General features: G+C 47.0%; 1 protein-coding gene across 3 annotated transcripts in view; it reads left to right on the top strand.

Moving 5' to 3' along the window:
- MACROD1 (mono-ADP ribosylhydrolase 1) overlaps window positions 1–13,612 on the top strand; it is a 236,417-nt gene that overhangs the window by 166,729 nt on the left and 56,076 nt on the right. For all 3 annotated transcript variants that reach the window (XM_058159920.1, XM_058159922.1, XM_058159921.1), the window contains exon 4: window positions 9,485–9,514. In XM_058159920.1, the coding sequence (XP_058015903.1) occupies window positions 9,485–9,514 (30 nt within the window). The remainder of the gene's footprint in view (window positions 1–9,484; window positions 9,515–13,612) is intronic.

Genomic DNA, 13,612 nt, shown 5'->3' on the forward strand with positions numbered 1-13,612 from the left:
GCGCAGGTTGCCCGAGCAACTGAAAAGCATGATGCTAAAGAAGGGGAGAAGCCAGAGGGGGGCCGTGACTGGTTCTGGCCCAGCCTCTGGAGCATGAATGAGGCTGTTGGGAGGGCACACAGTGAGACGGGCAGCGATCCCCCGCGAACGCAAGTGGCTAAGGCTGGACTATTTTCTCCCCGACGGTCCCTGACCGCTGGTTTAAGAAAAGACTGGACAAGGATTTGTCTGAAATCAATATACCCATGTTTCCCCGAAAATAAGACCGGGTCTTATATTAATTTTTGCTCCAAAAGACGTATTAGGGCTTATTTTCTGGTTAGGTCTTATTTTGGGGTGGAAATACGGTACTAAATGCATCCCTCTGGCTGACTATCTTAACTGGGGCTTATTTTGGGGGTAGGGCTTATATTAAGAGCATCCTGAAGAATCAGGCTAGGACTTATTTTCCAGTTGGGTCTTATTTTCAGGGGAAACAGGGTAGGATCTCCTGCTTGAGCAGAGGGTTGGACTAGAAGACCTCCAAGGTCCCTTCCAACCCTGTTATTCTGTTACCTGCCAACTCAAAGCAGGCCCCCCAACTTCCCAGGGGGCGGGGGAGGGCTCATGAGCCCTTCCCCACACGCAGGCAGGGCTGCCGAAAGAAAGGAGAGGAACTTGAGCAGGGTGGAAGAGGGGAGGAAAAAAAAAACTCACAAGCTTGCTAACATTCACACTCTGCCCTCGACTTGCTGAGCTGGGTGCGGTAATATGCCAGGCCTGTCGAGAGAAGACAGAGAAACGGTCGCTCCCCGAGACTCTCTTGCTGGGATCCGTGCAGCCCAACCCGATCTGTAAAAACCCCACACTAGCCATGATCCTTTTTCTGTGTTTTGTGGTTTGGCATTGGGTGTGAACCAGTGGTGGGATTCAAATAATTTAATGACCGGTTCTCTGCCTTAATGACCGGCTGGGTGGACGTGCCCATGGTGGGCTCGGCCAGAGGGTGTCGTGTCCCCCTCCCCCTCCGACGACCGGGTCTAGGAAGTCCGTATCAAGCATGGCCACGAAGCCTCTGCAGCTTTGCCAAATTCCTTTCAGATTTCTCAGGGCAGGCAGGAATCCAAGTTGTGACTTCAGCAAACTAAAGGAGACTTTGCTTGACTCAAAGTTGCTTGACTCAAGCTAATCCTTTATATAGGCTGTGGGGTGTGGCTCCATGACTCAGCACTTATCCAGGCCTGCCCCTCCCTTCCTTCTGCTGACTTCGCCTCTCAGATCTCCGGAAGCGGGGATCCATCCACTGTGAATTCTCTTCCTCTGGATCTGCTGCCGGTAATTCCAGCACGTGGCTGGCTCCCTGCTCACATGCTGTAGGAGTGAGGTTTGTTTGTTCATTCCTGACATTCTGTCCGGGCATGGGGCCAGGGCTGGGGGCTGGAGGCATGCCAGGCCGTTCCTCTTCATTATCAGACTCTGAATCTGACAGCAGGCCCGGGAGGCGACGGGAGGGGCCCGGCTGAGGAGAGGAGGGAGGACAAGGCACAACAGGGGGTGTGACAAGCAGCACTTGGTCTCCTACACTGCCCTAGGAGCAAAAATAGGCTGCAGGGGGACGGGCGCCCCATTTTGGGCCTAGTAGGTCTCCCTGCAGCCTCCTGGGAGCAAAAACAGGATGTGTGGGACTTCTGGAATGGGTGGGGTGGGAAGGGCCAGTCAGCAATTTAACAGCCGGTTCGGCCGAAGTGGTGCGAACCGGTTGAATCCCACCACCAGTGTGAACTGCGAACTCCTTCCACCGGCCATAGGATTCACTGGCCAACTGTCACGTTGGGATGGAGGATTTTTAGATTTAGAAACAGGAATTGGGAGCCGTTCTTCCCAAAAAATGGTTGCTGTCTCACTTAAAGGCCACACCGTTTAACAATGGATTTTCTGGTCCCGATGGTTGTCATAAGTCGAGGCCTACTTGTCAGTGATGCTCCAAGACTGCTGTTCCTTTCTACTTTGATGATCGTTTCCAGCCCTTCAGAAGGTCTTGAGGTCCTCCAGGCAAGCTGACTTGAAGCATCTCCAACATTCCTCCTTGATAAGGGTGAGCAGTGTTGGCTTGGCATCTTCAAACTGACCCGGAGGGGAATAACAACAATTGGAAGGGACCTTGGAGGTCTTCTAGTCCAACCCCCTGCTCAAGGCAGGAATAGATTTCAGAATCAATAAATGAGAATATTGTAGTTCAGGGGCTCCTTGGTACTGTCTGAGCTTGGTGGCTTTTCTTGCAGACATTTTATGATCCAAACTAGGTAACATCATCAGCGCAAACCCCACCCGCTTGTAACACTGATGACGTTAGCTAGTTGGGTCATGAAACGTCTGCAAGAAAACCCCCCAACTCAGAGAGAACCAAGGAGCCCTGATTTCAGAATCACTTGCTCATGTTTTGAAAAGCTCCTCATGCACACATCCTCCTCCTCCTCCTCCTCCTCCTCCTCCTCCTCCTTCTCCTCCTCCTTCTCCTCCTCCTCCTCCTCCTCCTTCTCCTCCTCCTTCTCCTCCTCCTCCTCCTCCTCCTCCTCCTCCTCCTCCTCTTCAATTCAACTCAATTCAACTCAATTCAAACCTTTATTGTCAGAGTACAACATTTGTACAATGAGATTAGCTGAGCCTCCCTTGCCTAAGGTTCCAGTATCCTGCTGGAAACCTGGCACAGCGAAGGGGTGGCGGTGGAATCCATATCGCCTTCCGGAAGACGATCGTCCATCCAACCCCCAAAGCCCCCCATCACTCTCTGCTGGCTGCCTGCAGGCTCTGGAGCCGAGCGAGAACTGACAACTTCAATTAGGTCGCCCAGGTCCATCCGAGCCCGCTTGGGGAAGCCGGCGATTAAGCCTTTGCAGGCATGATTGACAGGAGCCCGCTTGACTGTAGAGAGATTGGCAGTGTGGGGGGTGGGTGGGATGGAGAGTGACCCGGGGCAGCAGCAGCAGCAACGCCAGTGGGCTTGGGGCGTTGAGAGGCAGCTGGCAGAATGGCAAATCCCGCCGATTTGACAGATCCGGTTTTCAAATTCCAGACTTCTGTGACCATTGACGGTATTCTCCTTTAGATTCTATAAGAAACAACAACTTCGTTCCTCTACCCATCAGCCAGTCCTTCAGCGTTCCTGAAGCGAAGGCCAGGAAACTGGTCGGGGTGTTCCTTCCTCCTGCCCATGCCACCACCCCCTTTTTCTTTTCTTTCTTTCTTTCTTTTCTTTTTTTTTTTGCAATTTGACTTTTCCTTTCTGCCTTGTCAGAATTTTGATCGCATCTTCCTCCTGGGAGCAAGACTCTTCTTGGGTTGTCTAATTCTTGAAAGGCGGGGAAGAGAAAACCAGCTTTCTGTAGCGTCAAAACTGGGATCCATCTACCGTGTGTCCTCGAAAATAAGACCTCCCTGGATAATAAGCCTAATTGGGTTTTTGAGCGCATGCACTAAAATAAGCCCTCCCCGAAAATATTAAAACACATGCGCAGCCGGTCCCCGCCATTTCCTCTGGTTAGAGTTAGGGAGACAGAGCTGGAAATCAGGTAAGACGGCAAGAGGAGCCCCATCCTGCTCCACGCGCCCCAAAATAATAAGACCTCCCCGAAAATAAGGCCAAGCGCTTATTTTGGGGGTCAAAAATATCTCCAGGTGTTGTGACCAAAGCCCAAGTAGTGATTACTAAACACAATTCAGTCCTCAACAAATTTATTTTATTAAAATTTATTAAGAATTTTGTTTTGTCCGAAACACCAACCTTTGATGTCTTTGGCAACCTGCCAAAGGCTTTTCTTGGCAAAACCCCCACAAAGTTCAAGAGACGCTGACAAAAAGCACGGAAATCAATGTTGCTTTTCTACAAAGAACCCAACGGCTCACTGCTGCTCTTTTAAGTCTTATGGGAGGGGCCAATCATCACCTGGCCTTACTTCTGAGTCGTCCTTTTTGCTTTAGCTGCTCTAGTCCTGCCTTAGCTATGGAAACCAGCTGGGTGACTTTGGGCCAATCACTAGGCGACGGTGAGTTCTAGTCCCGCCTTATGCATGGAAACCAGCTGGGTGACTTTGGGCCAATCACCAGGCGACAGTGAATTCTAGTCCTGCCTTACCCATGGAAACCCGCTGGGTGACTTTGGGCCAATCACCAGGCGACAGTGAGTTCTAGTCCCGCCTTAGCCGTGAAAGACAGCTGGATGACTTTGGGCCAATCACCAGGCGACAGTGAGTTCTGGTCTCGCCTTATGCATGCAAGCCAACAGCATGATTTTGGGCCAGCCACCAGGAAGAGGTGAATTCTAGTCCTGCCTTCTGCATGAAAGCCAGCTAGGTGACTTTGGGCCTGTGACTCTCTCTCGGCCAAACCCACCTCACAGGGTTGTTGTTGTGGGGGAAGATAGGAGAAGGAAGGAGTATCTGGTATCTTGGCCGCCTTGAGTTATTTGTAAAAATAATGAAGGCAGGATGCAAATAAACAAATGAGAAAACAAAGCGAGAAATGTGCAGTGATCCAAAACCAGATTTTTAAGAGCTTCATTCGTAAACTCTATCTTTCAACACACACACACACACACACACACACACACACACACACTTAATTCTTTCCACCTCCCCCTTCCAAAAAAGATGTTTCTTCAGCTGGTTCTCCTTGAAAAATAGAAGCCCAAACTGTCTGAAGCCAACCTGTTCGGCGGCACTTTCGTTAAGTCGCCTGGCGCAAAAATTTCCTCCGCGAACGGAATGTAACTTTTATGGTCTGGCGTGAAATCGATAGGCAATTCACATATTGATTTTATGAGTGTAGTTTTATTTTATTCCTCCCTCCCTCCCCCTCCATCCGCCCCACACGCCGGATTACAAGATGCTTGGGGCCCGTATGGGGGGGGGGGAAATGCAATATCTATATATTTTAAAAATAAAACAATATGGATAATGCTGCGGAGTCTGGCAGCTTTCAGCCACGTCAGATTCTTCTCCCTATTGATATTCCTCCCGAGGAGAGTTGCAGGTTTGCGGTACAGAGACAACCTACATTTAGTGACTGCTCAAAGTTACGACGGCACTGGGAAAAAAAGCGACTTGTGACCGTTTTTCACACTTAACGACCGTTGCAGCATCCCCCGTGGTCAAAACTCTTAGCAGCTGGCATGTATTGCAACTGACACGGTTGCAGCATTACTGGGGACTGTGACAGCTGACAATCTGAACACCCCACATCGCTTACGGTTTGGGGAATTTACCGTGTTCCCCCCAAAATAAATCCGGGTCTTATATTAAATTTTGCTCCAAAAGACACATTAGGGCTTATTTTCTGGTTAGGTCTTGTTTTGGGGTGGAAATACGGTACTAAACGTCTCCATCTGCTGATCATCTTAACTGGGGCTTATTTTGGGGGGAGGGCTTATATTACCAGCATTCTGAAAAATCACGCTAGGCCTTATTTTCCGGTTGGGTCTTATTTTCGGGGAAACAGGATAGACTAGAATAGAACTGGAAGGGGCCTTGGAGGTCTTCTAGTCCAACCCCTGCTGAAGCAGGGAAAGGAAACCTGTGCGCAGGAGCACCGAAGGCCAGGTGGCCACTCGAGGCTAGAAGGCTGTAGGATTTGGAAGTGGGGGGGAGAGAGAGAGAGAGAGGGAGGGAGGATATCTTTATATATCTGTATCTATCTATACTGTATATCTATCAGTCTCTGTCTGTCTGTTTATCCATCCATCCAACATCTTAATATATCATTCCATCCCTCTAGCTATCCAGAGAGAGAGAAAGAGAGAGAGAGAGGATATATTTATATATCTGTATCTATCTATCTATCAATCTTTGTCTGTCTATCTATCTATCTATCCATCCACCCATCCTACATCTTAATCCATCCTTCCATCCCTCTAGCTATCCAGAGAGAGAGGGGGGGATATCTTTATATATCTGTATCTATCTATACTGTATATATATATCAATGTCTGTCTGTCTATCCATCCATCCATCCATCCATCCATCCATCCATCCATCCATCCATCCATCCATCCATCCAACATCTTAATACATCTTTCCATCCCTCTAGCTATCCAGGTAGATAGATAGATAGATAGATAGATAGATAGATAGATAGATAGATAGATAGATAGGTAGGTAGGTAGGTAGGTAGGTAGGTAGGTAGGTAGGTAGGTAGGTAGGTAGGTAGGTAAGTAGATAGATATAGGATATCTTTATACATCTGTATCATCTATCTATCTATCTATCTATCTATCTATCTATCTATCTATCTATCTATCTATCTATCTATCTATCTATCTATCTCTGTTTGTCTGTCTATCCATCCATCCATCCACTCACCCACCTACCTACCTACCTACCTACCTACCTACCTACCTACCTACTTACTTACCTATCATCTATATCTATCTAATCCACCTCTCATCTGTCTCTCTCTCTCTCTCTCTAAGCCACCCTCCCCTGCTGCCCTGCAAAGTTACTGCCAGCCCACCCTGTCTGTAGTCTGGCTGAGTGAGAGCCCCTCCCTACCCCCACCCCACCCTCACCAAGTCTCTGGTGGGTTGGCCAGTGCTCTCCTGTCCCCTTTTACCCGAATTCCCTTCCCCTCTCAGTTCAGCCTTTGGGAGCATCTGGCTGATTTCCCAGGGCGCCTGGGACCCATTCCGCGGTGGGTGTTTCCGAGGTGAGCGCATCCTTACCCGCTTGCTCCTGTTGCCATGGCAACCTCCTGAAACAGGTGCAAAGCGCTAGGGCTCGGATGGGCGTGGGGAGGCTGTGCCTGCCAGCTTGTTGGGGCGGGTGGTGGTGGAGGAAGCTGAGTGAGAAACAACTCTTGAAAGCTGCACCAAGTGGCATTTATGTACTTGCCCCAACCTGGGGGCAGCGAATGGCCATATTCTTACAACATTGAGGCACGTACACGATAGCAGCAAGATATAACTTAGGGCAGGGGTCTCCAAACCGGGGGGGGGGGATTTTGAGACTTGCAGACTTCAGCTCCCAGAATTCCCCAGCCAGCAACTGCAGCGGTTCTTTTAACAACTGTGGCAAAAACAAACAAACAAAAGGTTATAAAAATATAAAAGGTTATACAGGAACAAGAGTTGTTAATGCCTGGAATGCACTACCTGACTCTGTGGTCTCTTCCCAAAATCCCCAAAGCTTTAACCAAAAACTGTCTACCATTGACCTCACCCCATTCCTAAGAGGTCTGTAAGGGGTGTGCATAAGAGCACAAACGTGCCTACCGTTCCTGTCCTATTGTTTCCTTTCATTATATCCAATTAATATAGTTATTACATACTCATACTTATATATATGCTTATATATTGTATAGTTATTACATGCTTATGCTTATATATACTGTGTGACAAAAATAAACAAATAAATAAAAATAAATAAACAAACGGTTGCGACTCACTTACAATAGCACCAGGGGAGGGATTCAGAAATTTTAGCAACTGGTTCTCTGGCCTAGTTGCTGGGTAGGCGTGGCCATGGTGGGCATGGCCTACTCAGTTTCCTGCACCGCGAGTGGGCGTTTTTGCCCTCCCCAGGCTCCGGAGGCTTTCAGACCCTCCCAGAGGCTCCGCACAGGCCCTGCACTTACCTGAAATCCAAAAGGGATCGCATGGAGATCCCTGGGAGGGGCGCGGTGGGGTGGGCGGGGTCAGCCAATCCTTGTAACTACCGGTTTGGCGAACCAGATTAAAATTAACATCCGGTTCGTCTGAACCGGTCAAACCGGCTGAATCCCAGCCCTGATAACACTTTAAATTACAATAGAAATCCTAGCCCCAAATGCAATCCTAAGTCAAGGACACCCGGTAGATCGGAAGTACGTTTTCAGCTCATTTGGGATCCCTCCAGATTCATCTTTCGAAAAAATACACGAGTTTATTTAATATCCAGCCTTCCATCCCAAGCAAGGGGCCTCCGATGGAAAAAACAACAACAACCAGATAGCAAGCTGAATGCAGAAAAACAAAGAGCGGGGGGGAGGGGGGAGAAATCCCCATAAATGAAACCACAGAATAACAGTGCAGTTGGGCACGTAGATTTCTACTCAGAATTAAATCCCTCGGTGTTAATTGGACAATATCGACCTAGGTCGCTTTGCTGGCTGTTTCTAAAAATGTAGCTAGGCTAATCTTTTGCAGAAAAACAGCAAACAGCTCTTTGGGAGGCTGAGAGCATTTCACAAAAATTTGCCTGATAATCAAGAGTGGTTGGGTTGTTGTTTTTTTTTCAAGAGGCTGCAAGTTCCTTCTGCAATTTTATATTCTTCCCTTCCCCCCCCCCCCACCAAGTTAAGATCAGCCAGGTAGTCCTTGACTTACCACTGTTTGTTTAACGACCGTTCAAAGTTACAACGGAGCTTAAAAACAAGTGACTTGCAGCAGATGTTAAATTAGTCACAAGGTTGTTAAGTGAATCCGGCTTCCCCATTGGCTTTGCTCGTCAGAAACTCACAAAAGGAAATCACGTCACACACACACACACACACACACACACACACACACACACACACACACAGAGGGACATTGCAACCGTCATAAATATGAGTCAGTTGCCAAGGGTCTGAATCTTGATCACGTGACTGAAAAACGGTCGTAAGTCACTTTTTCCAATGCCGTTGAAAATTCAAACCGTCACCAAATAAATATTTGTCAGAGTCAAGGACTCCCTGCAGAGTTCGAAACTCTAAGCTCCCCAGAGTCATCTTGGCATCAGCAGGGTCTAAATTGAATGAAATAAAAAATACCGTATTTTTCAGAGTATAAGATGCTCTGGACTATAAGACGCACCTACCTTTTTTGGGGAGGAAAATAAGAAAAAAAAAAATCTGCCTCTGCCTCCCAGCAATTTGCCTTCTTGCAGCATACAGCAAACAGCCTGTTTCCGTTTCAGTTTCAGCACAGCCTGATTAGCACAAGAAAAAAAAATCTGCCTCTGCCTCCCAGCAATTTGCCTCCTTGCAGCAAACAGCCCGTTTCAGCTTCAGCACGGCCTGATTAGCACAAGCAGCTGATTGTCGGTTGGATCGGCCTCCCGAAGATCAGCTGTTTCAGGTTGCAGGGATTGGCATAGAGTATTGCCGCCTCCACGCGCCCCATTTTCCGAGGGGGGTGGCAGCGGGTGGGTGGGGCTACATTCAATGTATAAGACGCACCCACATTTTCATCCTCTTTTGGGGGGGGGGAAAGTGCATCTTATACTCCGAAAAATACGGTATATATATTAGCTCTATCATTAGGATTTATGGATTTGGACTATTCCCAGCCCCGAACAGGACTCGGGGGATAAGTTAACATCCCAATTTCTGGATGCTCCTTTCAGGTTCAACAAGATTGTGGGTCCCATCAGGGACAGATTGTAGAGACTGAAGATGGCAAAATTGTGTAACAACTCTTGAGCATGTGAATCAACCGAAATAGCTCCTAACCAGACAGCAATTTAACATCTTTTTTTTTTCTCTGTTTTCCTTTTAGCTAACAGTTCCCTGCTGGGAGGCGGCGGCGGTAAGTTTTCTAATTGATAGCTTTTTTTTTTTTTTTGCCTCCATGTCTTTGTAATTAATATCTCTGGCTGATTGGGAAAGGGAAGGGAAGAAAAATAGGATCCGGGCAAACGGCTGGTGGCTGGCCCAGCAGATGTTTGGAGTGTAAGGAAGGCCCAGCTGGATCGGACCTACTTTACATCTTGCCCCAGCCGTGACAAAATAGACGTTCCCCGCCAGCTGACGTTGATCCCTGTGGCCATCCAGAATTTGTGGGACTACACAACCCATCCTCTTTGATTACTGGCCGTAATGGGAACTAGAGTCCAATTACTTCCAGAGGGCTGTTGCATCTCTATTTTACTTTACCTTATTTCACTTCCACGTTCACCTTGGCTTTCACTTTCGCTTTTACCTCACTTCACTTCCACCTTCGCTTTCACCTTCACTTTCACTCAACATAGCTTTCGCTTTTACCCTTCATATCCACTTTCACTTCCCCAGTTTCACTTCGCTTCACTTCCACCTTCGATCACTTTCACTTACTTCACTTTCACTTTCACCTAACTTCCCTTTCCTCTTCCCTTTCGCTTTCAGTTCACTTCCACCTTCAGCTTCGCCTCTGCCTTCGCCCTCAGTTTCACTCTCACCTTTTACTTCCACGCCTGCTTCATTTTACTTTCACTTTCACTTTATTCCCTTCCCTTCTTTGCTTCGTTCTATGTTATTTATTTCATTTCTTAAATCAAATGTCGATAGTGTCCAGGGGTGGGATTGAAAAAATTTCAATTTTTTGAAATTGAATTTTCAAAGGCCCTGCACTTACCTCGCATCCAAAAAGGACCGCATGGAGACTCCTGGGAAGGGCGGGGTGAGCTGGGCGGGGCCAGCCGGTCCTTGCAATTACTGGTTTGGCGAACCAGATGTAAAATTAGCATCTGTAAAATTCCGAACCGACTGAATCCCACCCCTGAAAGTGTCCCTCTTGCTGCTATGTGACTCTTTCTCTCTATCCTGTGGTTTCTTTTCCGTGTCTGCTACTTAAGAACTCGTATTAACTTTGCCCCTATATCCCTGTCCAAGTAAATAGCCGTTGGAAAGCCAGTCCTGCATTTATTTCTCTTTTTGGGGAGATATGGTTGGGAGAATCTTGTTTTTATTCAAAGCCATCTGCCAATGAAACTCGGCCTCTCTTCAATGCTGTGTCATGATAAGAATGTTTATGGAAATCTGCATGTTGTGGGAATGTGTTCTTCTTGCAGGTTGTGTAAACGTGTTTATGTGAACGGAAAAACCTCCATCCAGGATTTTAAGAGGAGATTGGACGGCCATTTGTTTAAAATGGTGTTGGGGGTTGGACTAGAAGACCTCCAAGGTCTCTTCCAACTCCGTTATTCCCTGTCGTTTCTAAACCCCATTTAAGAATTTATGGATTTTTTTCCCCCAAATTCAGCCGGTGGTGGAGTCTTCCATGAACCACTGCTTGGGGAAATCTGCATTTTAGCATTTGATGTGAACCGTATCGCTCTTTGCTCTGGTTATTTTCCTGGGATGCAGCCTTAGGAGGCCTCTTGTTAGCACATTTCTAATCTGCTTCTTAGGGCGAGAGAAAAATTCCGAGTGAAAATTTCTCCGGGCTGTCCCAGAAATCCAAAAAAATGCTTGTGATAGCAGTTCATTTACATAATCGATTCAGCAAGGCCATTAAAAAAATGAAATTGGTCGATCAGCCGGTTGTTTGGCAGAATAGAAAACAAACTTTGGCATATATTAAAAGGGAAAAAAAGAAAAATTTATAAAGAAACGACTTCCGCTTTCTTCTCAACAAGTATAAATAATTTTAGTACCGGTAATTTATCACTTTCTCTTAAAATACAACATTTTCTTTTTCCCATATCTCATCTCTTATCTATAAACACATCCTTAAAGCCTCATTGTTCAATCCCGATCAGCAAAAATCCATTCAGAATTACCAGAGATAACAACGTAACAGTTTTAACCTTGCTCAAATAAACCACCTTTACATTCCTTCCTTTTACAATCTTGATCTTAAGTCCCTCCAAATAATGTCCTGGAATTTGATTTCTTTTCTCTTTCTTTTTTTGTCCCTTCTCACAAAATCCTCTTTTGCAAATCCAATACAGGGAATTTATCCAAGTCACTCTTTTGATTTTTTTTAAAATTTGTATATTCCTTTTAATTATTAAGACACACGTGGCTACCTTTGTATGTTCATTGCAGTACCTTTGGGGGCTTCTTTTTATTTGATTTTCAAATCAGGGTTTTGTCCTGACCCACTTCCTCCTAAGCTCCTCAGTGTCATCACCCTCTTCAAGAACCTATAAAAATATTCCCCCACCACTTAACTAAATACTTTCTGCTCCTCCAATTGTTCTTACCACAAATGTAAGGCCCCACTCAGTGGTGGGTTGCCCCTGGTTCAGTCCGGTTCTATAGAACCGGTAGTAAAACCGGTGGGAGGCTCCGCCCACTTGCCACGACGTCATCACGGGTGATCTGCGCATGCGCAGAAACACACGCACACACACACACGCTCCCATTGCAAACCGGTAGTAAAGTTAAGTAGAACCCACCCCTGGCCCCACTGCGCGTTGTGGACGCTGTCTACAAAGCAAGGATTTTCACAGGTTTTCAGCTTCCTATGGATTCTCTGTTTTCCATACAAACAGCAAGTTGTGTTTGGTTCCTGACACACATTCTGTAATGGTACGTGGGAAGACCTTGGGAAGCCGGCGAAGAGAAGGGAACAGTTAGATAAGAGACAGCTGAGCCCGGAGCTAAATACAGGTAATCCTTGGCTCACTTCCATTTGTTTAAAGCAGGGGTCTGCAACCTTCAACACTCAAAGAGCCATTTGGACCCGTTTCCCACAGAAAAGAAAACACCGAGAGCCACAAAAACCCTTCCCGTGCCTGACTATTTCTTGAGCGGCCACAAAACTAGCAGATGTAGTTGAAATTAAACGTTCTGTTTTCTTCTGAAACTTTTCTTTTCTCGGATTTACCAATGGTTGGCCTACTGGGGATCGAAAAGCTCAACAAATCACATACCGGGCGGGTGTCGCACATTGGCAGTTGTGACACATATTTTGAGTGACAGGGAGCCGCATCAGAGGGGTGAAAGAGCCACATGCGGCTCCAGAGCCCCAGGTTGCTGACCCTTGGTTTACAAGTTTCAAGGGCGCTGAAAAAAGGGACTTTGTAACCATTTTTTAACCCTTAGAACTGTTGCAGCTTCCTCCTGGTCGCGTGATCAAAATTCAGAGACGCTTGGCAACTGATTCATATTTATGACGGTTGCAGTGTCCCCGGGCTCACGCGATCCCCTGCTTTTGACCGGTCCCACTGGTTTCCCCAGTGTCGATGGGGAAACCGGATTCGCTTCACAACTCTTGTTACTAATTTAACAACTTGCGGTGATCCGCTTCGCGAATGTGGCGAGGAAGGTCGTAAAAACGGGGCAAAACCTCACCACTCTCTCACCCAGCAAACCCGGAAATTTGGGGCTCCGTCGTGGTCGTAAGTCGAGGACTGCCCCATGGCGGGCAAAACAAGAGGCTCACAATGGACCTCCTCTCAGCCTGTTAAAAATTGACAGCAGGAGAATGGTACTTTCAGACCGGCCAGATTCTGTCAGGGTAGCTTTATAATAAACACGGAATTAAGTTTATCCAGTTGTGATTTCTGTCTGGTTTCTCCCGCGAGGCCGACACATTTTGGAGGACCAAAGTCTCCCGGGATTTAGCTGTCACCATCCCCGTCTCCTGCCTAGTATTACAGCTTTCTGTGCCACATGAGATACCGTCCTTCAGGTTTTCAAGCTGCCCCCGAGTCCAACACGCTCAAGCTGAGACACGTCACATTCCTGCATCTTTTAGGTCGGGGTTTTATTTATTTGCACCCCAAATTTGTTTACTGCCCCCCCACTCCACAAGAACAGGAAGCATCAGGGGACATCCGAATTTGAAAGCGTCCCCAAATAAAAGCCAGCGTTCTTTGCTGTTCACCAAAAATAAAAATAAAATAGAACAAAAAATAAACCAAGAATAAAATATATCTCATCATTCATGTGTGTGTGTGTGTGTGTGTGTGTGTGTCTT

This window comes from Ahaetulla prasina, chromosome 17 (assembly GCF_028640845.1).
Source record: "Ahaetulla prasina isolate Xishuangbanna chromosome 17, ASM2864084v1, whole genome shotgun sequence".
Taxonomy (NCBI): domain Eukaryota; kingdom Metazoa; phylum Chordata; class Lepidosauria; order Squamata; family Colubridae; genus Ahaetulla; species Ahaetulla prasina.